General features: G+C 38.8%; 1 protein-coding gene across 2 annotated transcripts in view; it reads left to right on the forward strand.

The window, feature by feature from the left end:
- The window catches only part of dph1 (diphthamide biosynthesis 1), a 119,571-nt gene that overhangs the window by 73,560 nt on the left and 20,087 nt on the right, over positions 1-25,924 (forward strand). For both annotated transcript variants that reach the window (XM_041797790.1, XM_041797799.1), the window contains 4 exons: positions 8,621-8,775; positions 16,819-16,940; positions 21,510-21,578; positions 23,115-23,271. In XM_041797790.1, coding sequence (XP_041653724.1) covers positions 8,621-8,775; positions 16,819-16,940; positions 21,510-21,578; positions 23,115-23,271 — 503 coding nt within the window. The remainder of the gene's footprint in view (positions 1-8,620; positions 8,776-16,818; positions 16,941-21,509; positions 21,579-23,114; positions 23,272-25,924) is intronic.

Here is a 25,924-nt window from a genome sequence, read left to right on the forward strand (position 1 = left end):
ATCTCCTTAAATCTTCTCAGCAGGAAGCATGAAGGACTCTAAAATCCCCTGGTAGATGGCTGTCAGTGTTAGCTCTGGACTTGATAAAGCACAGTGGGCCGCAGATGATATGGCATCCCAAAACATCACTGACTGTGAAGACTGAAAAACACTGGACTTTGAGCATCTTGAATTTTGTGCTTCCCTGATCTTCCTCCAGACTCTGGGACCTCTGGGGTCAATGATTCAGTTCTTTTTCTCCTTAGCCCAGGTGAGACACTGATGAAGTTGTCTGTGATTCAAGACTGGCTTGACGCTAGGAACAGGAGACTTGAAACCCATTTCCTGGACTTGTCTGTGGGTGGTGGTTCTTGATCCACTGACTCCAGCCTCAGTCCACTCCTTGTGAATCTGATTCAGATACACGTGCTCATGCATTTCAATCGGATCTGAATACAAATTATCTGACATGCTCTGTTTCGTCACACCAGTTAAATCTACTGACAATTTGCCGTAGAAGAAGAAATTCTTCTTCTGCACCTGTAAACAAACTGCCGTAACTTTACACTAGCCATCCCCAAATGATGGCCTGCGGGCCAGGTCCGGTACCAGCAGGTGTAATCAGCAGGCCTGTAATCAGACCCGTGAGACGTTTAGGGAAAAAGATGGATATTTGTTAATATTAATTTTGAAATATTTGTGTATTTCAAATACAAAATTTCTGTCATTTATCACGATCAATCTATAATTACAGCAGGGAAATGTCATAATACGATGCAATACATGAGTTAAATATGGTACATTGAACCCTCTGTAGAATGGGGAGAAACATCATATAAAAGACGCATGGCGGAGCGCACACCAGTGCAACTGCAGCATCAACTCAGCTCTGCAAACATGCTGTCCAATAAGGGAGGCTGATACAGACTGCATTATTTTTAAGATTGAAGGAGATTGAATTATTTTGTCTACTTTTGATGTTTTTTTTTAAAGATGAAGAATTTGACCACCGTGCAAAGCTGCACATAGAGTCCAGTCCTGTTCGCACCTCTTACTAGCTTTCTGCACCTCAGACCTTAACAAATATCAGAGCCAGAGGTTTTTGCCTTTTAAAGCCAAACTTCTTCCCTGTGGGGTATTAAAACAGCTGCTCTCATGATATCTTCCAATAGTACAGAATCCTTTAAAAAATTCCTGGATCCAGACGGTGATCCGGATCAGTCCTAAAATCTAATCAGTTCTTCCTTGTGCCATTTCTGACATTTCCTGAAAATTTCATCAAAATCTGTCCATGACTTTTTGAGTTATGTTGCTAACAAGCTAACAAACTAAAAAACAAACAAACTAACAAACGAACAAATGAACAAACCCACCCAATCACATAATCTCCTTGGCGGAAGTAAAAATAACAGCATTTATAAATACAGACTAAAAGGATGAAACACTCACTGCACTACTAGGTATTAAAAGCCATCCTGAATAAATAAGTCTTAAGTTTTGATTTGAGGAGGCCCAAGTCAGAGATAGAAGGACTGGAGCCTATGTATTTACACACTGGTGATAATAAGCGGCTTTACTATGACTTTATTTATAAGACACAAAGACACAAATACATAGAAGCACTGATGGGCCGAGTGAGTCCCGTCCATCTCATTGACTGTGTCTCTGATTGCAGCGTCTGAGTGCTCTCAGGCTACCATGCTAATGCAAACACAGATCGATGTCACTCTCTTTTGCCCTTTCGGTTTAGCGAGTGTCCATAAACAAGCAACAGACAGCTGTTAGTCTTTTTTACTTGACTCCTCCAACCCTTTTTGCCCTCATGATATATTAAACTCCTTGGTTTTTCACTCAGTGCACAGCCCCAGCAAAGCCCACCTTTTTAAACCCCACATCCATCTCCTGCTCCTCGCTCCATGCTTAGATGTGAGCCCATTCATCACTTCTGGTGCCAGTTAATTGACAAGCCTCCCCCTAAACCCCCAAACGCACATCCACATTCAAACACTTACTCAGAGTATCCTATTACTTTTTCCACTCTTCCTCACTTCAGTGACCTATCTTTTAGAAGGCATATACTACATTATTGAATCACATACACCTACTGATGTATTGAAATCCAGTGTTTCCCAGCCTACTTTAATGGGAATTTATCATTTCTTCCTCCTGTTTCATATCCTATCTGACTCCTAAACTTTGTCAGTTTTAGAAAACCATGCCCAATCTTTGTCTAGTTGGATGATACAGGCTTTATCATTCTGCTTCAATTTATCAATATAGTAGATTTGAAATAAAACAGTCAAGATGTGACAGAAGCATAGGCTGTCAGCTTTGATTTGAAGGCTTTCACAAAATTATGACATTTTCCATTAAGGAATTACAGCCACTTTATTCAGACTAAAATGGCCATTTTTCACAGCTAGCCATTTCTAGCCAAGACTTACTTATCTGTGAGATATTTTAATCTGTACGGTAAAAAGTCAACATTTCTTGAACTATTTTTCCCCACAGAGTGATTCAGTTTTGCATTTAACTACCTCCCTTGTATCACTCATTTCTTTGAATTGGCTGTTTTTGTGCCTGTGAGGCTGCACCCTGGTAGAAGGAAACTCATCACCATGAGTAAACACTCAAACCAAGTTCTTAAATGATCACTGTGCGAGCAAAAAATGAAGGTAGATTCTCAATTTTGTCAGTAAATTTCTTAACCTCAAGTATATCAAAGTATTCACACATTAAAAAATGCTCAGTTTAAATTGCTGGCTCAGCTCTGTCTCCTGCTCCCTTGCTCTCTGCTGTCAGTCATAGCAGCAGCAGGCTGAGAGACTTACCAACATGATACAGGATGCTCTCACAAAAGTGTTTGGCTGCAGCCTGGAGACCTTTCGTATCTCATGTTCTACTCTTCAAGTAACACCAACCGAACCACACTCAAACTGATTGTAATTAATGGGTCATTAAGAAAGGAATCTTAGTGGTGTAAACCTATTAACACCAAAGGCTGCCTAAAAAAATCCCTCTAAAGTAAAAGTAATGTTTGAAAATAAACTCCAAGAACATGAGGGTTTTGTGAAAAATTGCAAAGTATGTCAATGGTTACCATAATCTTAATTTTGCAGCCTTAGTGGCAGAAAGAGATAAGAATTAAAAACAAGCATTTTAAGAGCTTAAACCCTGAAATAACTGCCTCTGTCGTTATGTTTGCTGACATTTTTTTAAATTAGCTATGAAATCAAAATCATCATCATCCTCTTCCTAAAGATGTCCCTAATCCAGTGTTTCCCAAAGTGGGGGTCGGTAGACACTAAGGAGGGTTTGCAGACTGATTTCCAAAAAAGAAAAAAAACAAAAGGAAATTTAAGATGATTTAAAGTGGTACATTTGATCCATTCTCTTAAATAATATCCTTAAAATGAGTTTAATTTAAAAGTAGACCATAGCTAGTAACTGAGATATTTGCTTCTATGTCAGAAATACGGGCAAAACCTTCTTAAAATGTAAATTTCTACATGATGCTTTGTGCAACAACCTATGCTTTAACCCACTGGTTTTCCAACCTTTTTCTTAGCCCCCCCCACCCACCACCACCACCACCACCACCACCACCACCCCACACACGCACACAAACACACACCCCCCCACACACGCACACACACACACACACACTCATATCTAAGAGAAGCATACAATCAAACATCAATTTTAGTTGTTTTCACTGACAGAATCCCAACATAATAGGCCTACATCTACTTGTTCTTGTCAAAAGATCTATGCATAACCTATCCATTATTACTACGGTGTATTAAGGTCACTCTGGGAACAAAAATGATAATAAAGAGGATCTGTTAGCGTTAAAACATTTTTTTTAATAGTTCTATAAAATATTTTAGTGCAGACAAACCAAAACTTAGAAATATTTTTAGACTATAAGTCACCCACAGACCCCAGGTTGGGAACCATTGCTTTAACCAACTCCAGTGACAGTGGGGTCCCCGGTCTCTGGCGCTGTTATTTTGATGGTCACAGGCTGAAAAGTTTGGGAGCCCCTACCCTAAGCCACTGACACTTGGCAACTGCATCATAAACCAGAGTTGCCGCCATAATATACTGCTGTGGTCAGTGTGGTCTTTTCCCCTTGCTTGATTTGTCAGTCATCGCCTTTGTAAGAGGTCAACTTAAAAAAAATGTTTTCATTCTTAACTTCTCTGGGTGGGGACTAGAGTCTAAAATAAAAATGTTGAATGGCCTTCCAGTGTGTATTTTAGCAAATCATGTGCAGTCCATCAGTCACGCGTCTTAAAAAAATTAAATCATCCAAAATGCACTGACATAGCACCAGGCCTTAAAGGCAAGAGCACACTAGTGTCTAAGGTCTTACGTGTACATACATGTGAATGTTGCATCTGGTCTTAATGAGTTTATTACACTTACTGCAAATAAATCCCTGAACAGATTTTCAATGTAATGAAGCAGCAATAAGTGAGCATATGTGCCACAGAGATCTGCTAAAAAGGCCTTTCTCCTTCTTCCTTCACTGCAGATGCATTAATCCAGCCGGTAAATGACAACAATCAGCAACCTGATATTGTAATGTTACTCCACAGCCTGGTGTAGACTGATCCTTACAGACTGTTTTATCAGCACTCTGAAAAGTGAATATAAAGTCCTTAAAATCATGCTCAGTGTTAATTATTTTCTAGTACAGCACATGATGCAGGACCAGCCGGTGACACACATACAGTATATACTATATATTACAGTGCTTCCCGACCATTTTTCCTTGGAGCCCCACTTACATATACCTAAGAAAAGCAGAGACCCCCGACAGCCCAAGAGAGAAAAAAAGTGACCCACTGCCATCAAAAATGAACATAGGTTTTAATAGTTTCACTGATTAATCCCTAAAAAGGCCGATGCATGATTCTCTTATCAAAAGACCTTTGTTTAAACTACTTAATAACTGCTTTATCATGGTTTTAGTCAATATTTGCAAATCTTATTTTGGCAGTCTCAGAGCAAACAAAGCCTCTGTTCATAGAGATAAATCAATCATTGTCAGAATACACCTGATAGGAGTCAGGAAAGCAAGAAGCATCCTTCTTGCTTTTGGTTCTACTTCTCTTGCAAACACAAAAGCCTGCTGCTACACAGTAAATTTACTTGAGTAAATTTTACTCAAATTGAATAAAATTTTAATCTGAAAAATATAACATTTGGTCCCAGTCTATTTGGAGTAAAATTTACTCTGCTCACAGAGTAATGTTTTAAGAGTTGTTTTTACTCTAAAAAGTGTTTTTATTTAACTAAATGATGATTATTTACTCCATAATGAACAAAATAAAAACAACTCTATAGCAACTGTACTCACTATAGAGTAACACAGACCTTAGTTTACTCATTATAGAGCTGTTTTTTGTTTAATACTAAGTGATATTTAGTCCTTTCAGAGCTGTTTTTCATTCCTTTAAGAAATGTTTCCTACTCATTACGGAACAATTTCTACTCCATTTACAATTCAGTAACACTTATGTAGAACTTTATCTTACTCTAAATAGATTAATCTTCGTCTATATAAAGAGCTACATTTTCTCTTGATGGATAATTCTGCCTTTCCACCTATAAAGGGCATTACAACAAAGGAGGTTTTGTTTTGCTTATTTGTATTAGACAATGCGTTCTAATATTACAGAAACAATTGTGATTAACATGACAAGGACCCAGGTGCAGAGCACAAGATGAGGCAGTAAGCTTAAAGAAGTTTATTTGACAACAGTGCAAATGATGCTGAGCTGGTCAGTGGTTGGCAGAATCACTGGCAGTTAGATGGAGACACTGTAATAAAAGGACAAAATGGAGTTAGACAAAAAAGTCATTAAAAAACACTGGATTATCAAAGGTTGAAGAGGAGCCAGGTTACCTGATTAGAAGCTGTAGTACACAGGTGTCTGAAAGTTCATCACCAGGTGAGGAGGTCTTGATTGCAAAGAATTAGCTGCAGCTGGGACAGCGAACAAGCTGCAGCCGTGACCAGCCATGAGTGACACCAGCAGAGCTGAAATTTAAGTAGGTGTGGTTAAAGTTTTACTCCAGCAGAAATTACTCTGTTTTTTTTTTTTTTTTGCTCCAACTCTGGTGGTGACTGGTAATAAATATACCCAAAAAAAGAGTACATTTTACTATTTTTGAGTGAAATATTCTTTACTCTGGAAAAATTACTCCCCAGATTGTCCTGTGTAGGCAATTGGTCCATACAGAATGGACCTCAAATTAAGGCTGAAACATTTCCTTGAGTAGTTAGAGTAACTCAATCAGTCCTGTACACTTGCATGCCCATTGTTTGATTACAGATAAATTTGATAAATTTGTTATTTTTACAGTTACGGTATTATACTGGCATGATCGTGGTGTAGTGTTGCAGTGAAAAGTGAAAAAAGGAGGAAACTTAAAGTTTTCCACAGAGAGTAAAGAAAGTGCAAATGTTCGCTGCATGTGCTCAGTGGTCATATGAGACAGCGATCAGTTTTTGTCTGCAGAGGATTTCATAACCTAACTGATTGACCTGAGAGTTATAAAAAGCTCCAACAGGCTTCACGGTTCAAAGTCCTTTCTCGGTGCTTTCTCTCATCTGTCTCTCTATCTTGCTCCCCTCCATGTGCACATGTTGAATGATGTGTTAAATTACTATTTATTCAAAATTCAGTGCCCTCTTGTCTTGCTTGCAGCATGTTTTCAAAAAGATTTTGGCATCCCAGAGCATTAAAGAAGACTGCATATTGATGACAGATGGATACAAATCAAACAGAAACATGTTAATGCCACAAACAGTGACTAAGGCAGAGAGACAAAAAGGTCAGAGTTCATCATCATACAGTCAGGATTCTACAGATTTAAAAAATGCTATCCAGGTTAGGGGATGGTGCTTTTTAAAGTTGATCAACTTACAAACAAAAACTGTGTTTGACAAAATTACAAGTGAACGTCATTTGAAATAAGATTATATTCCTGTTATGTAAGACGTCAGCTTCCATAGTTATCATGAGACCAGTGTTAATTTCATCAACTAAAACTATGACCAAAATGTTTGACAACTCCCTTTTTTCCATGTGGAAGACTAGACTAAGACTAGCTAGAAATAGATCTATGATTTTAAAAAGTAAGTTTAGATTTCATCAAGGAGACTAAAATGTTAGTGCCGGACTGTTGGAGATTCAAAACCCATGATAGTTTTCCCCCTCTGATAACTTGAACAAAATAAATGCTTTGACAAAAGCACAGACTGAAATGTAAGGACTTTTTATTGACTAAAACTGGACTAAAATGTGTTTCAATTTTCATCGACATAACTAGTCTAAAACAATGAAGGTTAGAATCTGGATAAAACTAAAAAGAAATTTGTTTTAAAGACTAAAAGAGTTCTTTTCAAATTTCAGACTAAATTAACACTGCGTAATGATATTTGTTGCTAGAATGTGAACTATTACTCTCATGCATAAAGTAGAGGATTTTAAAATTATTTACAGGTGTTCAAGTCCCTGTAAAGTGAAATCCCAACTTTGCATCATAAAACAACTATATATGTTAGAATAAGGTTGCTGTAAACGTGTGAAATTACTGAGATCTACATGTGACTGAATTTTTGATTTAGACCGTTAGAAAGTTGTTCATCTCTGTCCTGGCTTGGTTTCATTTGAGCAGGGAATATATATGAGCCCATGACATCACCAGTCTTGATGGGGAATTGAACGGAATTAAACAAAAATGGTTAATTTAAAAATGGCTGAACATGCAGTATTTTTGATTATATTACCCAAATAATCAACAGAGTGATCTGATAGAATGCTCGTTTAGGAAAATAATCAATGACTGCAGCCCTGCTCCTAATGTACTACAAAAAGCAGCAAATACACTTTTCATGGTGACAGTCCAGTCCCCTGTGTACAGATTCTACATTTTTATGTAGAACTGTGAATAGGCATTAATCCTTTGTAAAAGACATCTCACATCTCCTCCACAGTCTCTTTCCACCATTTTTTCCCACCAATTTTCACGCTTTACTCCCCTATTTGTCTCTCTTACTGCTTCCTTAATCTGGGTCATCAAGTAAGCTGCAAATGCTCATAAAACATTTCCACCATAATGGCCCATTTGCTTGATCACAGCATAAAAAATCTCCCTGTTCTTGATCTGCAAATTGAATGTAACACGAGAGGAAGACAGATTATAATGACCGACGCAAACGATAATTAGTCTTTCTTATCCGTGGCCTTTCCCCCTTCCTGTTTTCTTGGACCCTTGGCACGTCTCTCACCACCTCTCGTGTGGCGGGGTGCGTAGTAAATGGCCTGTGAAATTAATGGCATTAATAGTAATCGCATGTGTCCCTCTGCTTCCACTAAATAATTGAGGTCTTTGCATCAGTTCTTGCATGTGCGCTGGAGAATCACACTGAATGAGTTTCAGTTAGATGACGCAGTGGGCGGTTGCTGCAAGGTATAGTGTGCATGTTCTGTAGTTTCCAATGTTTTACTGTACATGTGCTGCGTGTTAATGTTTGAGGCAGCATCAATAGTGTATATGCCACTGGCTAACCTGACACAACAGAGTAAATTATTCATCTGCCTTTCTTTTTGTCTTCCCACAGTCCCCATAGACTCCACTGCAGGTATAAAGATGCTCTACGTGTTTGTGGACATCCAGATGGACAATGGACACTTCCTGGACACGGTCAAGTTCAACTTCACTCCCGGGCAATCTCTGGCACTCGTCAGCACTATTCAGTTTGTGGCAGCACTGCAGGTGATTAAACACCAGCTCTATTTGAATTTTTATGAAAAAGGTTTTTTCTTTGTTCAGAAAGAGCTGACAGAAAGTGATTCTCTATCTACACCTGAGGAGTTTTTGTCACTTTTGTCTATTTTCTGCTTCTTTTAAGTATTTTTTTATAGATACAGTATGGGAACACACATGCACATACAAATATATATATATATATATATATATATATATATATATATATATATATATATATATATATATATATATACATACATATTTCTGCACTTTTCCTGGCTTTTATGAACAAGCTTGCTCTCCACACTTAAGCTCAGTTCAAGTGTGGGTTTGAGGAACCCAGCAGCGGTTATTTTGGATTTGAAAGGTGGAATGAACTCGGAAGGCCTCTTGGTTCAGCATCGTGCTTATCTCTGCTCTTTATATAAGCAGTGGCAGTAGCTATAGTATTAAGGTTGAACATCTCCCTCTGTGTTCTGTAATGCATTTCATTTGCTGTGTTGAACCAGAAGCACTCTGGGCTTTCTACTAATGTAACCGCTGTTATTTTTAAACCTTTCTCTGCAGGTGGGTTATGTTTAATGCCGGGTGTGTGTGTATATGTTTGCATGGTGTACTGTAAGCATGTATGCCTGTTTTTTCAGTCGTAGGCTTGCTGAGGTCAAATGTGAGGCAGGAGGAGCTGGGAGTTCACCCTTTATTCTCTGTGGAATGCCTTAAATTAGTCTTAAATCGTTAAATTTCTCCCTCCACCTCCAAGCACTCTAACTCTTTATTTAATTTTCTGCTGTAATTGTTCGCTCTCTCATCGTCTTCTTCCTTGCCCTACATGATGAAGGTGTTGAAAAAAGTTGCTCCTTGAGTAAGAAGGTGCTCTTTTTATCAGGAATACAAAATTTCCGTTTTTCAAGCATACATTCTTTAATACATAATTTTAGTGTGACATACTGCTGACTGGACAGTGTTTTTGCCGGTGACTCTGAATCATAAATCTATGTTTTTTATCCTGAGTAGCTGCATTTATCAAAATCCAAGTGTCATGCACGACCCATTAAAGATCACAGACAATCAGAGCCATCACTGCTGACCTTTCCCATTCTGTGAGTCATTACCTTGCTGTTAATCCTTCATCCTCAAATACGACCTCTTCACGTGTCCTTCTGCTCTAAAATTCCACGTCTTTCTCTTTTGAATTCATTGTGTGAATTTTTTTTCTATGTGGCAAGCTATTGTTTACATCAAAAAAGAGAGAAGCCTTTACATGAAGAAGAGTGACAGGAATTGATATGCAAAGCACGTGCACAGAGTGTATAAAATCATGTAATTTCACTCAAAAATACAGACTCTCATTGGCACAAATAAAAAAAAGGAATTGGATGAGCATGGAGCTGGAAACATTTCAAGCTTGGCACATTTAGATGTTTATTGACAAGTGGGAAGTGACAGCTGAATTCACAGTCATAACATGAACCTTAAATACAAAATGGGATGTGCGCAGAGTTTTACAAAAGTGATGATTTTATGATGAAACTATTTTTAAAGTAAATAAGATTTAGGAATTCCAGGAAAAAAAAATCTGAAACACAAAAGGATCTTAATTCACCATACGAAATTTTATAACTGACTGAAAATAAAAGACATGATAGACAATAGCTAGGGTGTAAATTTTCACAGAGGCCATGGTCCAGACTGCACCTTCAGTTTTGGGTTCATGTCTAAGGATGGCCATGGTTAACCATTTATCAAATCAGCCAGCGCAAGATTTACAAGTCAGTTTGACAAATTACCTTTAATTTCTCATACACAGGATTGAAATCCCAGTCTATAATGCTGTTTTAAACTGTGATGAACCTCCTGCCACTAGGAGCCACTGTAGCTTCAGTGAACGGCCGCTGCCTTCCTGTCTGAGCTCTCCCCCAGCACTTAATAGGATGTCAATATGGGAAGCTTAGCAGTTAGCTTGTAGTAGGAGCAGCACAGTATGACAGTTGTTAAGTAATAAGTAGACATAAAGTTGTATTTAGGCTGTCAAAGGTTGAACACACATATAACTAACCACCCAAAGTGAAAAGAAGCCACATTTCAAAGCATGATATTAATGTGCACAGAGGATCAAAGGCTGGCGGAGCTAGCTGCTAATGTTAGCGGGTGTGATGTGAGCCTGGCTAACACAGTGACCCTGTGATAATTTTGACTGTTTTCTACGTTTTTATCTTCTCTTTAGATTAGTCAGTTAAATACAATTTAAATGAACGTTTAGCCAAATGGGGAACAGCATATCCCTAGTCATGACTCTGTATGGGTTTGGCTCATTGGGAAAATACTGCTAGAAGTCCTGGATTCATATAGAGGGCTTATAAGTGCCCCAAGTGATTGTAGTATAAAGACACCTGTGTCTGGAAGATCCAGTCACTTTTTAATCAGTATTCCTGGCTACCATTACACCATGAAGACAAAAGAACACTCTTGGCGACTCAGAGAAAAGGTTATTAAAAAAGATAAGTCAGGGGATGGATACAAAAAAATTCCAAGTTCCTCAAAGAAGAATGGAGTAAAATTTCAGTGTCCAGATGTGCAAGCCTGATTGAGACATATCCACACAGACTCTGTGCTGTGATTACAGCCAGAGGTGCATCTACTAATCTGTCTTTAGGGGGTTGAATGTTTCTGCAGTCACTTATTTTACTTCACACATTTTCTTTTATTGGCGTTCTTTGTAGAAATCTGTTTTCACTTTGTTTTTTTTGTTTTTTTTTTTGTCAAAAAAGCCAAATTGTATTAGCCACGATTGATTCATAAAATCAGCAAGAGGGTGGAACATCCAAGGGGGCTGATACTTTTCATAGGGACTGTGGTTTCTCTCATTTATAGCTTGAACTGGCACTAGTGACAATAACAGTCTGTTCCATGTTGTGTTGTTTGAAACTGCCTGTGATAGCTGGTACAGTCTTTAGCATAGCCTATGAACATAGATAGAAAATTTAGTGAAACAAAATTTCAAAATAAAAAGCAACACCGACATTGATTAAATATCCTATTTGGAAATTATAAAATAAATACAAATAATAATGAATCCTATTTATTACTTTTTAGAACAGCAGGTGTAGGGTTTGTTGATGCTAAACCACTGCTTGTGTAATCCAGTAACAGACTGTTTTATGCAAGCAGAAGAAGGTATTTGAAATTAGGCTTGAGCGCTTAACATACAATCAAATCGAGGCTCTTGTACCACAGTGTATCCACAAAATCCTAGTGTCTTAGCATCGCTAATCACTTCAACCCTCTCTGCTTTAACCCTTAGAGCTCCAGCGGCACGGATCGTGCCAGAGGCACACCCCTTTGTAAATTGCTTGGTAACTTTTGAACCCTAAGTCATAGGCACTAACTTGTTTTTCCTGTGAAAGCTCTGTAATGTGCCTTTCTATATATGTTCTTCATGCATTCGTGGCTCTTACATAACATTTTCTAGTGAGCCCAGAAGCTGACTTCCCGGGGTCTCTGAAGACAGGGTTGTCATATAAAACAAGAAGCGACACAGTTCAAAAAAACATTAATAACTTTTTAACCATATGTCAAAGACACTTACTCTTTTCACTTTTCTTCTGAAAGCTGACCATTTTGCCGTTTGTTTGCTACCTTCAATGTCTCCGTAGCCCTAAAGGAAGCCGTTCTAGCAAGCCCGGAACTTCAGTGACTTTTCGGGGTCTTTAAATATAAAATTCACAGCGCTAGATCCGATAATAAGTGTCTTTTTGTATATTTAATCTATTTTCGATCATTTACTTTGGCTTTCTTCGGTGGGCAGTGCCATATTTGTTTAGGGCAACGTTTAGATGCAAAGCATTGTGGGAGTTGTAGTCGACCAGTTGCTTCTCTACTGCTTAAAGGAACCGCACAAATGTATCTAACTGCAAGAAAGCACATGGACTTTCTCTTGCATTTACTTAGATATTTTGAAAACTGCTAGTCACAGAATGTTTATTTTTTCACTGTTTTGTCCCCAAGAGCTGGGAGAACAAGTCCGTGCAAAGAAAATGCTTTGTCACTATTGTTTACTGTGTGTTATCAATGAAAATCTTTGAGTTTCAAATTCCAATTTGTTTTTTCTTTTGTCTTTAGAGTCTAGTAACTTTTTCATAATTCAAGTGACATTACTGTAGTAAATTTATTCTTAAAGCCCAGGTTGTCCTGAAAAAAAAAGATGCATAGAGCTTGACTGTGTACCACAGGGTTGATGTTTCACAAGCTCTTTAAGAAAAAAGTCCAGGCCAGACATGATGGTGAAAAAAATAGCTGTGAGCTCTTACTGACACCTGGATTGGGATGTGGATGCCATGTGGAAGCTGTGTATGTTTGCCTTTTTTCACTATTCAGATGTATTGATTTGCGTGACTCCAAGAAAACAGTAAGTAGACAAAGGGTTCAGCAAACCAGGAAGCTCCTGATTCAAGCAATTGACTTGCCAAGCCAACATGCTCTTCTTAGACTTTTATGACTTATATGTATCAGGCATATGTTGAACGGATTGGTAGTATGCAGTTGAGATTCAGCAACATCAGAGTAAAGTCAATAGATGTAAAAAGAATTGCCTGAATCTGTCATCATCTTTGCTTTGGTTCCCTACAGGCCAGCATAATTCAAGAAACACCTACACTCTCACAATGTGCAATAGCATTGTATGCTATTGCAATAACTATAAAGCTGGATCCTTCATGGTCTACATAACACCATGTTTTTGACATGTTTCTCCAAACACCCCAAAAAGTAAAAAAATAAATAAATAAATGAAATTATTTATATATATATATATATATATATATAAAATGTTTCTTCCACTAAAACGGCATCCAGATAGCTGAACGAATGCTAGTTTGAGCTGAATCCAACTGACCATTATATCCAGACCTCCAGTGATTGCCTAAAATATATTGAAAATGAGTTATAAAGCATTTGTTGATCACATAAAAATAAATAATTGATTGCAATAAAATTCAGACATGTGGAGGGTACAAGGCTTTGTCTGTTTGCTCACTTTAACTAGAATAATGAAAAGACGCATTCAGTTCTCTACACTGTAGACTAAGCTGTTTAAAAATTAATTACAAGCCACACTTTTATTTCAGGTCCTATTGACTAAATAAATGTACTACTTTTATTATTAATAATTTTCATTTAGTTATTTTTGATAGAATATCCCCTTTTTGTGTGGGGTGGTTGTGGAGTTATGGAGGCTCAAAGGGAAAAAGCATTAAACCACAGATTTATAGAAAAAATCCCTGTGACACCTCTCTCATCCACCACTATCAACCACTCCATTCTGTTCTTCTGTCGGGAACACTCCCTCAGCTTCACTGGCGCCGTACTCTTCTGGTTCAAGTCACAACTCACAAACCAGCAACAATTAATCCATATTAATAACTGCTCCTCCTCCACAGCTTCTCTGACACAAGGTGTCCCCCAGGGTTTGGCACTTGGTGCCATCCTGCTCATCCTGTCATCATATTCTCTCCCTCATAACATCCTCCATCATCATGGTCTCCCTTTTCAATGTTACGCTGATGACATCCAGCTTTACAATTCCAACACCTCAATTATCACAGAAACTTGCTCCACTTTAACCAACTGCCTCTCTGAAATAACAAAAAAACATGGATGAACAACCATTTCCTTTCACCAAACTACAATAAATCTGGTATCATGATCATTGGCCCCAAATTACTCATCAAATACATTTAAAACCTCAACTTCCAAATTGACACCTCCAACCTTTCTCCCTCCCCTCACATCTGCAGTCTTGGTATTTTGACTGTCACCCAACTTACAAAGCCTTTATTGCATTTTGACTAGACTACTGCAACAGCATGCTCTACAGTGCATCTTCAAAAGTCCTCAATAAACTTCATTACATTCAGATCTCTGCAGGATGCCTCCTCACTCACTCCCGTGACCACATCACCCCTGCGCTTCAAAATCTCTACTGGCTGCCCGTCTTATATGGCATCCAGTTTGAAATCCTGCTCCTCACTCATAAAGGCCTTAATCACCTGGCCTTCTCCTACCTTACTGACCTCCTACACCATCACACTCCTACCTGTAGCCTCTGTTCTTCAAACGCCAACCTCCTTTCACTGCCATCAAGAACCCAGCATCAAACCTGGTAGGACAGAGCCTTCTTTATAGTCGCCTCCCTCATTTGGAACTCAATCCCAAAACATATTCAAGACTGCACGAATATACCCACATTTAAATCACTGCTCAAGACTCACCTTTTCAAACAAGCTGTGAATGTGTGATTTTGATGTTGTTTTGTCACTTTTGGTTGGTTGTTGTGTTGGCTTTATCTGTGTCTAATGTTGCTCTTTATGTACACTATATGGACAAAAGTATTCGGATGCCTAAACATTTCACCAACAGGGCCAGTAATGGAATTGTATTCAAATACATGTACATTAATGTGGAGTTGGTCCTCCTTTTGCAGCTATAACAGCCTCCACTTTTCTTGGAGGGCATTCCACAAGATTTTAAGGTGTTTTGGGGGAACTTTGTGCCCTTTAATTTAGTTGAGCATTTATAAGGTCAGGCACTGATGTTGGATAAGGAGGCCTGGCTCACTATCTCTGTTCCAGTTCATCCCACAGGTGCTCGATGGGGTTGAGGTCAGAGCTCCATGTGGGCCAGTCAAGTTTTTCCATACTGAACTCATCAACCATGACTTTATAGTCCTTGCTTTTTGCCCAGGAGCTTTTGTCCTGAGCCACAGCTATGTTTTAATAAGAAAGGGCCTTTCATAAACTGTTGCCACAGAGTTGGAAGCATAGCATAAAGCCTAACCTCCGCCCCAGCCCCTTCTTTTATAGCATTAAGCTTCACCTCCTCCACCCCAGCCTTCTCCTTTATAGCATAAAGCTTAACCTCCTCCACCCCAGCCTCCTCCTTTATCGCATAAAGCTTAACCTCCTCCACCCCGGCCTCCTCATTTATAGCTTAAAGCATCACCTCCTCCACCCCAGCCTCCTCCTTTATAGCATCAAGCTTCATAAAGTTTTTTTTCAAGCATTAAGATTGCCCTTCACTGGAGATAAGAGGCCTAGCCCAAACCCTGAAAAGCAGCCCCAAACATTATACTTCCTCCATCAAATTTAACAGGTGGCACAATACATTAAATGAAGCTCCCACTGCACAGTTTTTGTGCTTACATTAACACCAGTGAAAGTTCAAATTTTTCAGCTGTGGAATGAGCAGAGTGTTGGTGACATTTACACGTCATGCGTCTTGGAGGTCATTGATCCCATTCTGTGATTTAGCATGGTCTTCTGCTTTGTGGCTGAGTTGCTGTTGTTCCTAAATGCTTCCACTTTCAAATATCACTTGCAGCTGACTGTGGATTATCCAGTAGGGATGATATTTCACAAATCGTCTTATTGCAAAAGCGGCATCCAGCACAACACCACGCTTGAAGTCACTGAGCTCTTTAGAAGGACCCATTTTGTATCACAAATGTTTGCAACTGTAGAATGCGTGGCAAGGTGATTTTATACACTCATGGCAACAGTTCTTATTGAAACACCTGAACACAATAACTAACAGTTGTGACCAAATACTTTCATCCATCGCTATTGCAGTGTCTTCAAGTTTATTAAAAGTGCTTTATGGATAAAATGTATTATTATTGTTTATTATATAATTAATGTTAATTCTTACTGTTCTGTTTGAAGTGCCTTACTCCCCTACTCCTGTTGGTGGCCAGTCTCCTTTTATTTTTCCTTCGTACCTCATTCAACAACTGTATGTGACCTGCTGTTAAAGAACAAAAGAAAATGAGAATCGCTGTCATCCACACACTTTTTACTAGTTTTGGTTGATGTTTTCCTATTAATATAAAGTGCTGTCATGGTTGCCTCTGAGAGTTACTGTAAGGCTTTTCCACAAAGCTTCCTTTTTAGAAAACAAGTCTAAACTTAAGACTAATCCAGAAAACAAGAAATAAGTTGATACTGAACTTGTCAAAACATACAAATCTAAAACTATCTTTTCTTCTCCATGCTGCAGGCCGTGAGTTCAGCGCTAAAGTCGGACTATGATGTGCTGGTCCCACAGTGTCGACCTCTGTCCCCAGGAGAAATTTTAGGCTGTACCTCCCCTCGCCTGGACCGCCATGTTAACGCCATAATGTAAGAAACCTCTTGTTCAGCCTAGGTCTACCAGCTTAGACTCATCCACACCCCCTCATGCCATAATTATTCTTTGTATAGCCTTTTCCCTCTATATGACTCAGGAAATAATCAGTATGGCATCATTACAATCACACCAGACATTGCTAGGTGTGTTGGCGTGACAGATTTCTATATGCAGCTGGAAACAGGCAGAGGCAGATTCAGAACAGAGACTAAAAGTCCCTTACACAAAGCATTGAATTGCATAAAGCCAGACAAACAAACCAACCACAACACATCCACAAAATGCTCGCCAAATTGCCATATTTGAAAGAGATGTTTTCAGAAAGCATGAAAACCACAGTGGTGCATTCATGGTGGGAACTGATAAAAAAGTGTCACCATTTGTCTTTGAATTTGTCTCAGCTTGTGTGAACGGTTTTTATTTCCCCTTCATTTTCAACAAATGGAAGAACAAAATGAAAACTCCAATAGAAAGCTGCATGTGTCCTAAAAGACTTAATGTTCACTGATTTTATTCACATCAATAAAAATATAGTCCAAGTGAGACTATCAAAATGATGCTTATCCCACCTGTACTACAGGGAGGAGGGCTCTCCTGGCAAAGTAACAACATCAGGCATATGAACAACACCTCCATAGCCACTTTCTGCCCATACAGTACATCTGGTTGAAGCTCTATAGTCGGCACAGTCTTACGCTTTGTGATATACAGTGAGTTGAAGTAATTCTCTGGGTATAATTATGTCTAGGTGCATCACCCCGAGTGTCTGATCCTTACACATCTAGTGTTAGTCTGTGTGATTAAAACCTCCCAGAGCACAAGATTAAAACAGCTACACAAGGACAAGCTTCACTATATGGATAAGCTAGGCCATATGGGAGAGAAAAGCTACGTGTGTGTGGTGTTTTAGTTTGTGTGTGTGGATGTGGAAGAAGTGAAAGTGGAAGGGTTAGTGTGTGCTTCACCTACTAATCCAATGTGCGTTGTCTTTGATGTGTGTAGGGGTGGATGGTAGAGAGAATCGATTAGGCTGCCTTAGAGATGGTACATCACTCTTTCTCTCTGTTTTTCTCTCTATACAGAAAAAGGCCAACATTTCCAAACAGTACTCTGCATTGATTTTTTTTAATTTCTCTTATAATTAGGTGAAAATTGTAACTATGTTAAGTCAACTATTCTAAAGTAAAATAAAAATAACAGAAAGTAGTCAAAAATAAGAGCTATTTATTTAAGAAGTGATCACAGCAGCATTTGATAAACAACTGTGCATGTTGGCTCTTGATACACCGATTCCAGCCTCAGTCTGCTCCTTGTGAAGCTCCTCTAAATTCTTGAATCTGCTTTATTTGGCAAATCTCTAAAGGCTGAGCTCATCCCTGTTGCTTGTGCTCCTTTTCTTACCAGACTTTTCTGTTACAGTCAACTTTTCATGAATATGCTTTGATACAGCCTCTGAGAACAGCCTGCCCTTTCAGCATTGACCTGCTGTGGCTTGCCCTCCATGTGGAGGATGACAGTGATTATCCTCTGGACAGTAATCAAGTCAGCAGTCTTCCCAGTGATTGTGGTTGTGTGCACTGAACCAGAATGAGAGAATAAAGGCTCAGGAAACCTTTGCAGGTGTTTTGAGTCAATCAGCTGATTACACCTCTTTCCAGGACTGAAATAACTGACCAAAAAATGTACTTTTCCACAATATTATTAACCTAAAACAGAGTGTTTCATGTATCTACTGCATGGATATATTTTACATTCATCTGGGAAAGCTCCCATAGAAAGCCTTTTGGAAGGGCAGGACTTTTGAAAAAAACTCTCTAAAGGTGATTGGAGGAACATTCCGTCTGTCAAATTCGTGACTGGCCAATCAGAGCAACAAGACAAAATAAGGCTGGGCTTGTGCACTGAGCAGACAGGCTATCTTCTTGTTTCAAAGGAAAATGTGGTCCACTTCTGATTAAACTGTCACGTTCCTACAGCTACATCTGACCTGAAACAGGTTGGCAGAACAATGAAAACATTATTTCCATCATGAAAAGTTTTTAGTGTTGTTTTACTCTTTATTTTATATAGAAATGTGGTCCAGTTCTGATAAATCAGCTGCTGTGTTGTAGCAGCCATTGCAATCAGCTAGAACAATTTAACCCCGCCCATAGCTACCGCCTAGTTCTGCGGAAATGGCGCTGATTGGTCCAAACAGCACACGGTTTCAGCACAAACACTGTGGATTGGAACTTTTCAAGATGGATTTGCCTGATGACAGACATGGAGTCTGGTAAATTAATCTGCTTTGCGAAGTTACAGTATTCTAATATTTTGAGATTATTTTTTGATTAACTGTAAGACAGAATACATGCAAGTTAAAGTTTTAGATTAGATTTGAGGGAAAAATATAACTTAAGCACATTTTTGGGATGCACTTGTATGTGTATTTCAGTGTTCGTATTTGCAAAGCTTAAACATTCAAAGTCACAAACAAACACAAGCTAACTAGCAAGCTAAATTATAAAAAACATTCCCTTGCAGATGGAGGTCAACAGCGATTTTTCAGCCAGCATTTTTCTGGATCCTCTCTTACATCTCTCGTGTTGTGGGGATGCTTCTCTGCAGATGGCACTGGAGGGCTGGTAAAGGTAGAGGATGACATGAATGTGGCAAAATATAGGAGAATCCTGGAGGATAATCTTATTCTGTTTGCAAGAGAACTACAACTTTGGAGAAGATTTATTTTCTCGTAAGACAATTACCTGAAGCATAAAGCGAAAGCTACACAGAAATGTTTTACCGACAACAAAATGTGACACATGCTTCTAAAATGTACCGGAAAAGCAAGTTGCAATTTGCCAATCAAATCTATTTTATTAGACTCAACAACAGAGAAACAGGAGCTGGCTGTGTCTGGATGACAGCCATCCCCAATAGGAAGCCCTGCATCGACGGACTGTAAAAGTTAACCCAAATAGGACTACCATTTGACCTTGGGCTCAAAAGTATTTTTTTTATACTGACCAATCATGTAGTGGTACCAGAAAATACAGATTTTTAATAACCATCCCTACTAACTGGTGAACAGGATTGGGGAGGCAGTAGAAGTGTGGGTGCAGGAGAGGAAGAAGGGAAGGGTGAGTAGAATGAAAGGTCTGTCCAAAAAGAGCATTTGTTTTCATGTGAAAATCCACTCTGACCATTACACAGTCATACTTTAATATTTATAGCCATGTGATGGCCACTCTCTTGTAACATGCAGTATAGTGTAAGCTCTTTTTAACAGTGTTTTTTTTTTTTGTTTTGTTTTTTTTTTAGCTCATCACCTTGAACAGCTGAGTAAAATCCAACTTTTGGCATCTAACATAACTTCAAAATGAGTCAGCGCTCCAAAATACATTATTTTTAATTGCATTTCTTTCAAGCTTTGAGCTACTCAGGCATTATAGAGAATGAGTTTGAACGTATTAGTCTTTGAGGTCTGTCTCGAAGCGTTAGGAAAGGCCTGGTGTGTCTCATTTCTATAATGAAGGGAAGTATTTTTTTAAAAAGCTTTAAAGTGCATGAAAGAGCTGTAAGAACAGATCTGTCAACCATTTCTCTCTGCAGCTTTCTTTCCATGTCTCAGTCTCATAAGACCATTAAGTAGAATATGAATGTATAGATCTGCAGTTTCATAACACATAGATTCCATTTTAGGAAGAGCACTTTTACATAGAACAATAGAATGTAGATTCAAGGGCTATGATTATAGGGAAAGCACTCCAGGCTCTTAAAGCTACAGAGAGCTGAGGACAAACATGGCTGAAGTGCAGCAGAGTTATTGTTGTGAGAATAATTATGTGAAGTCTTTGAATGCTGCAAAGAGGAGAGGTTCAGCTCTGCTTCATTTTGTGTTGATATCCAATGTAATACATGACACACAGCAACACATGTGTACTTCAAACAAACACATACATGCTTATAAGTAAAGTCTTGGTAATAGATGCCTCCAGGTAGCTTATATGGCGAACCACCCACGGCTTCAAGCTGCTCTTAAAGCTGACCAATTAGTGGGTTTAATTGCATGTCCTGTCTCAGTAGGCCTACTGAGAGAGTACAGTAATGAGTAGGAGGACTGACCTCAGCCACTCATTTTAACAGCAGGACTCTTTAAAGCCTGACCCAGACAGAGGGTTTTTCTGTGTTTTCAGGCACCTATAAGCCCTTCTATACCTATGGTTTGGTGAATAACCCAAACAGGAGCCTGGACTAATTGGCAGGGCTTGTATTCTCTGTAAACTGTGTGCTCTAGTCTTTGGGGTCATGTTCCCTCACAGCAAAGATTCGCAGACCCCTTCCCTCCCAGTGTTAGACCATCTGCCTGGCAACACTTAAGTTATCTGTTAAAAGGCCCCAGAGAGGAATGGATTTATTTATAGAGCTAGAGAGAAAGCTGAGAGTATAAAACTGCACAATAGAAAAGCTAGTATTTGTTATAGTTGCACTTTGGATTCTGATTGTCTAGGGGATTTTGACTTCCATAAAGGATTTTTCCTGTCTTGACTTCTAACGTTGAATTGATTTGTGTTTCTCTATAGTTATCTGGGAGATGGGAGGTTTCATCTGGAATCAATCATGATCGCAAATCCAGATATCCCTGCCTACAGGTACTGTGGAACTAAAGTCTTTCTTCTATCCCATTGATCCACTGTAATTACTATTTTACTTCATCTACACTAGCGTGTGTCCATAATGTTCAATTAGAATAAAAAACTTTTCACACACAGATGGTGAGCCTAGACAGACAATATATATCAGAAAAAAAGGAGATGTAGAAAAACATTATTTAATATCTCAACAAAATGCAATTCGTTTTCACTTCCTTCTGTAAAAACACCCACATTTTGTAATAAAATTCCTGACTGCTGTTACATGTTCTTTGCCTAAATACTCGGGCTGTCAGCCTCATTGCATTAACTGTGATGCTATTAAAGTTGAAATCAGCAGGGTAAAAAAGGTTTATCAGCAGACATAAACAAATAGACAGTTATTTCATGATGTGCTCAGGATCAATGCGGTAATAATAATTAGGCAATGTGAAGAAATGCTATGACATGTCTCGATGTAACTCAGTAAGAAAAGTTCATTCTGTTTTAGATGAAAAAGATGCGATGCAGTTTCAACAGACAGACATTTGTTTGGTTGGTTGTTTCAGCAATGTAAAACATGTAACAGATGGAATAGTGACATTTTTAACTTTGTAACTCAAGCACTACACAGCTTATACCAGTTTGGTCAAAAGTTTATTGCCATTTTTTTCTTTCCAACAAACAACAAAGAAGGATAAAAAGTGTTATCAGTAGGGACTTGGATCTGTTTGGAGTTTTGATAAGTGTATCAATATCAATAAAAGTTAACTATCTCCATCCCTTATCCACAGACTTCCTCCCTAAATGATCGTGGAGCTGTGTTTGTGTATTTGTGTGTTTGTAGGTGCATGTGTGAGTGTTGCACGCTATGACACAGTGTCATGTAGCATTCATGTAGCAAACTTTTTGCTACATTTTCAATTAAAAACACATTGCAACTCTGTATTGTGTTATAACCCCACACATTTTGTAATAATTTATTAGAAAACATTAGAATATGTGTGACATATTGTTCATTGAAAGAGTGCTGCAGATTGTGTTTGTTATTGGGGAAAATTCATTACATTTTGTTGGGTTATTGCATAATGTGGCATTATTTATTACATAATGTGTTGTTAGAAGATTTTGCATAGGGAAGATATTGATTAACTCTTATAAATTAAGGAATTACAACAAACAAGATCATCCATTTTGTTGCAGTGTGATGACGTTTGGTGAAAATGAAGATCTGTTTTTATCTTTTTTGTATGCAAAGTTACATTGTATTACAGACATACGCTCTGCCACACAGATCACAAGACTCTCATAAACAAGATCTAATCTCAAGTGAGCTCCTTGTGCCAAAGAAAAGCAGATTAGACGCTCAGAAATACCTAATTTTTTTCCTAAGATACATCCTGTCATACAAGATGACTTTTCATAATTGGATTTTTTTCATCTTTTCCTGCATTTTCTATCTAAAGATAGACACCTGAACAAAAGGAAATATCTTGTGAAATGTATTCAATGTGTTCACACACCTATGTTTCTGCTGCTTTTCATGTGTCCTGGTAGATATGACCCCTACAGCAAGGTGTTCAGCAGAGAGTACTATGACCACGAGGCCATGCGTTCCTTAAGGCTCCAGGCTATCGACAAGGCTCGATCAGCCCAGAGATGGGGCCTGATCTTGGGCACGCTGGGCCGGCAGGGCAGCCCAAAAGTGCTGGAGGTAAGAGTGTGAATCCTTATTTCAACAGTCTACATGTCCCGAGGCCACTTGTGCAATGGCTTGTAATATTCATCAATGTGAGTTTCTCTGACAAGTGCTTTGGTGACACGAAGGACTGATAGAACAAGCTCTGGGAGCTTGTTATTTCACATTTAGGATGATGCAGCTCAAAAAAGTCCTATCCTTGAATCTACTGTTGGCCTCAAGGTTAGCTGTATTGAAGAGTCACTGCTAGAATTACTTGCTTAAAGTTATTCTAATTATCTTAAACCTGAACAAGCAATTTTTAATTATGACTGTTAAGTTTATCACATAGTAGTCAGAATCCTAGCTTTTCTTCTGAGACAACTTTTGTTATGAAGTTGAATTTTGCATATTTAAGCTCTAAGCAGTAAACTAATCATGGATTAAATCTTTGTTCACTCCGAATTGTTGCTTATTGTGTTATAAATGACACTATGAATCATGATTTAAAAGATTAAGGAGAATTGTCTCATTTCTACTTGCGCATGCCAGCTTGTGATGCTCCATTGATCTCAGACAGACAAGTAGGAACTCTTTGAAGTTCAGCTTTTTATGCATTACCATGCACACAATTCTGTCAGGGTTACAAATCGATAGACCTAAAGTCCCCTCTGGTCTCTTCTAACCCACTGCTGCTCCTTCAGGGTTTACAACATATTGGTCTCCTATTGTTTCATACATCAGCTTCCTGTCTTTTATCTGTTATCTTGACTGCATTGTGTATAATTAGCACATATCCCAGTATGGATATGGTGCTGAACTTAAACATTTAAAAGGTTTATCAGTCAGTCTACATCTAAAAGCTTTTATGTAGCCCTTATCCTGTTTGTAAATATCATAACTTGAAGGATTATGTAAAGCATTAAAGGAAAAATGTCAACCACATAGTGAAAAGTTTTATATAACGGTGGCTGGAAAGGATGGATTAAAAGGAGGTATTTGAATTGAAAGACCAACCAGCTTTCCCATATTGATCCTTGGAGATTAAGAGGTATTCTGTCAGATAACCTCTCAGGTAAGGGGGACACAGCTATCTCTGGCAACAGCACTGGTGCAGAAATGTCTCATGATACTCCCAAGGACAGTAGATATCTGCATCATCCATACTTTTATCTCACCAAAGGAACATTTAAGAGATTTCTTCACCTGGTTTGGCTGCCTGCTGCATTCCTGAGTAACACCTTGGTCCAGGTACCAATGCCAAAAGCTTCAAAGACAGAGTCGGTGGAGAGCAAAGATCCTTGAACTGGCTAATATTTATTGATGCTGTCTGGGCTTGTACCCACGGGGCCTGAGGAAGTAAAGGAGAGCAGTCCTGTATGGTCCCACTCCTCTACAAGGTGCTCTGGTAAATGGAAGGCAAAGCTGTGATCCTTGGAGAGCTGAACTTGCACTAAGGAAGATGGACTCCCTTCTACACAAGGCACCAATTCTTAAGCCAATCTCCTGGCTGATACCAAACAGTTCTCGGAAAGCTCATAATTCCCTTGAGCTGAGCACAGCTGGGCTAAAGGTTTTTCTGTAGAAAAGGGGGCATCTGGATGACTGTCCAGGGAGAAAAGCTAATTTTTGCTTGATCTGTTATTGTTGGATCTCATTTCCAGAAGATAAAAGCAAATCAATTTTAGTGGACTTACAATGGACTAGACTTTGGTCTTCCCAGTTCCCATAACCAATCACAGCTCCTTCTCTCAACACAGCATAGTATTTTAATATGAAGTACTTTCCGCTTATCCCTGCTTGCATTAATGCTGATGCACCACACTGCTGCTGCTGCTGCTGGCAAAGCCTAACCTCCACCACCCTAGCCTCCTCCTTTATAGCATAAAGCTTGTTGCACCCTCATTCAGATTCATGCTACTATGGATTAACCTCTTTTGAACTTACTTTATTATATTTAGAATGCACTGTTATGAATGTGTCTATCCATATGGGTGTCTCTATATGGGCTTCCTGGAAGGTCAAATTATACTGCTTAACTAACCCAGGGAGCATCTTTTAAGCAGAGCCTTCCCCACCAAGTAAAGCTGTATCCATATCCATTTTGCAATAAAATGGTTAAATGTATGACGTGAGTGTTCTTTGATAAAAAAAAAAATAATAATAATGTAGGAAAACTGGGAGAGAGTGGGGAATTACTTGCAGGAAAGGACCCACAGGTTAGACTCCAGCCCTGGCCACCTGTAGCCTTGCAAAGCCCATCAACTGATCAGATTCAGTGTCTTTCACCAGACAGACCCATATTGCAGAGCTTCAAGCTGAAACTCTCATTACTAGTCTGTAAATGGATAGACAAATCCATGTCATTTGAAGAGAACAAGTCAGTAGCTACAGGCAGGGTTTAGTCATTCAGAAAGCTGGTGAACAATGGTGGCAGGTAAAGAGATTTGCTTGGATACAGCTCTCCTGGCCGACTTTGACAAGAGTTCAATTTGCCAACTGGCTCCACTGTTAGTTAACAGTGATAATGACTGCCTGTCAAGCTCAGATTATGAAGTTTACACTCAAGGGTTGCACCATGCTCTACACTGTATGTTATATTGCTCTGATTGGCCTGTAATGACAGAGAAAGAATGTTCATCCAGTCAACCTCTAAGATTTTTGATTTTTTTTTTTATGTTTACCCAGA

Source organism: Cheilinus undulatus, linkage group 2 (genome assembly GCF_018320785.1).
Source record: "Cheilinus undulatus linkage group 2, ASM1832078v1, whole genome shotgun sequence".
Taxonomy (NCBI): domain Eukaryota; kingdom Metazoa; phylum Chordata; class Actinopteri; order Labriformes; family Labridae; genus Cheilinus; species Cheilinus undulatus.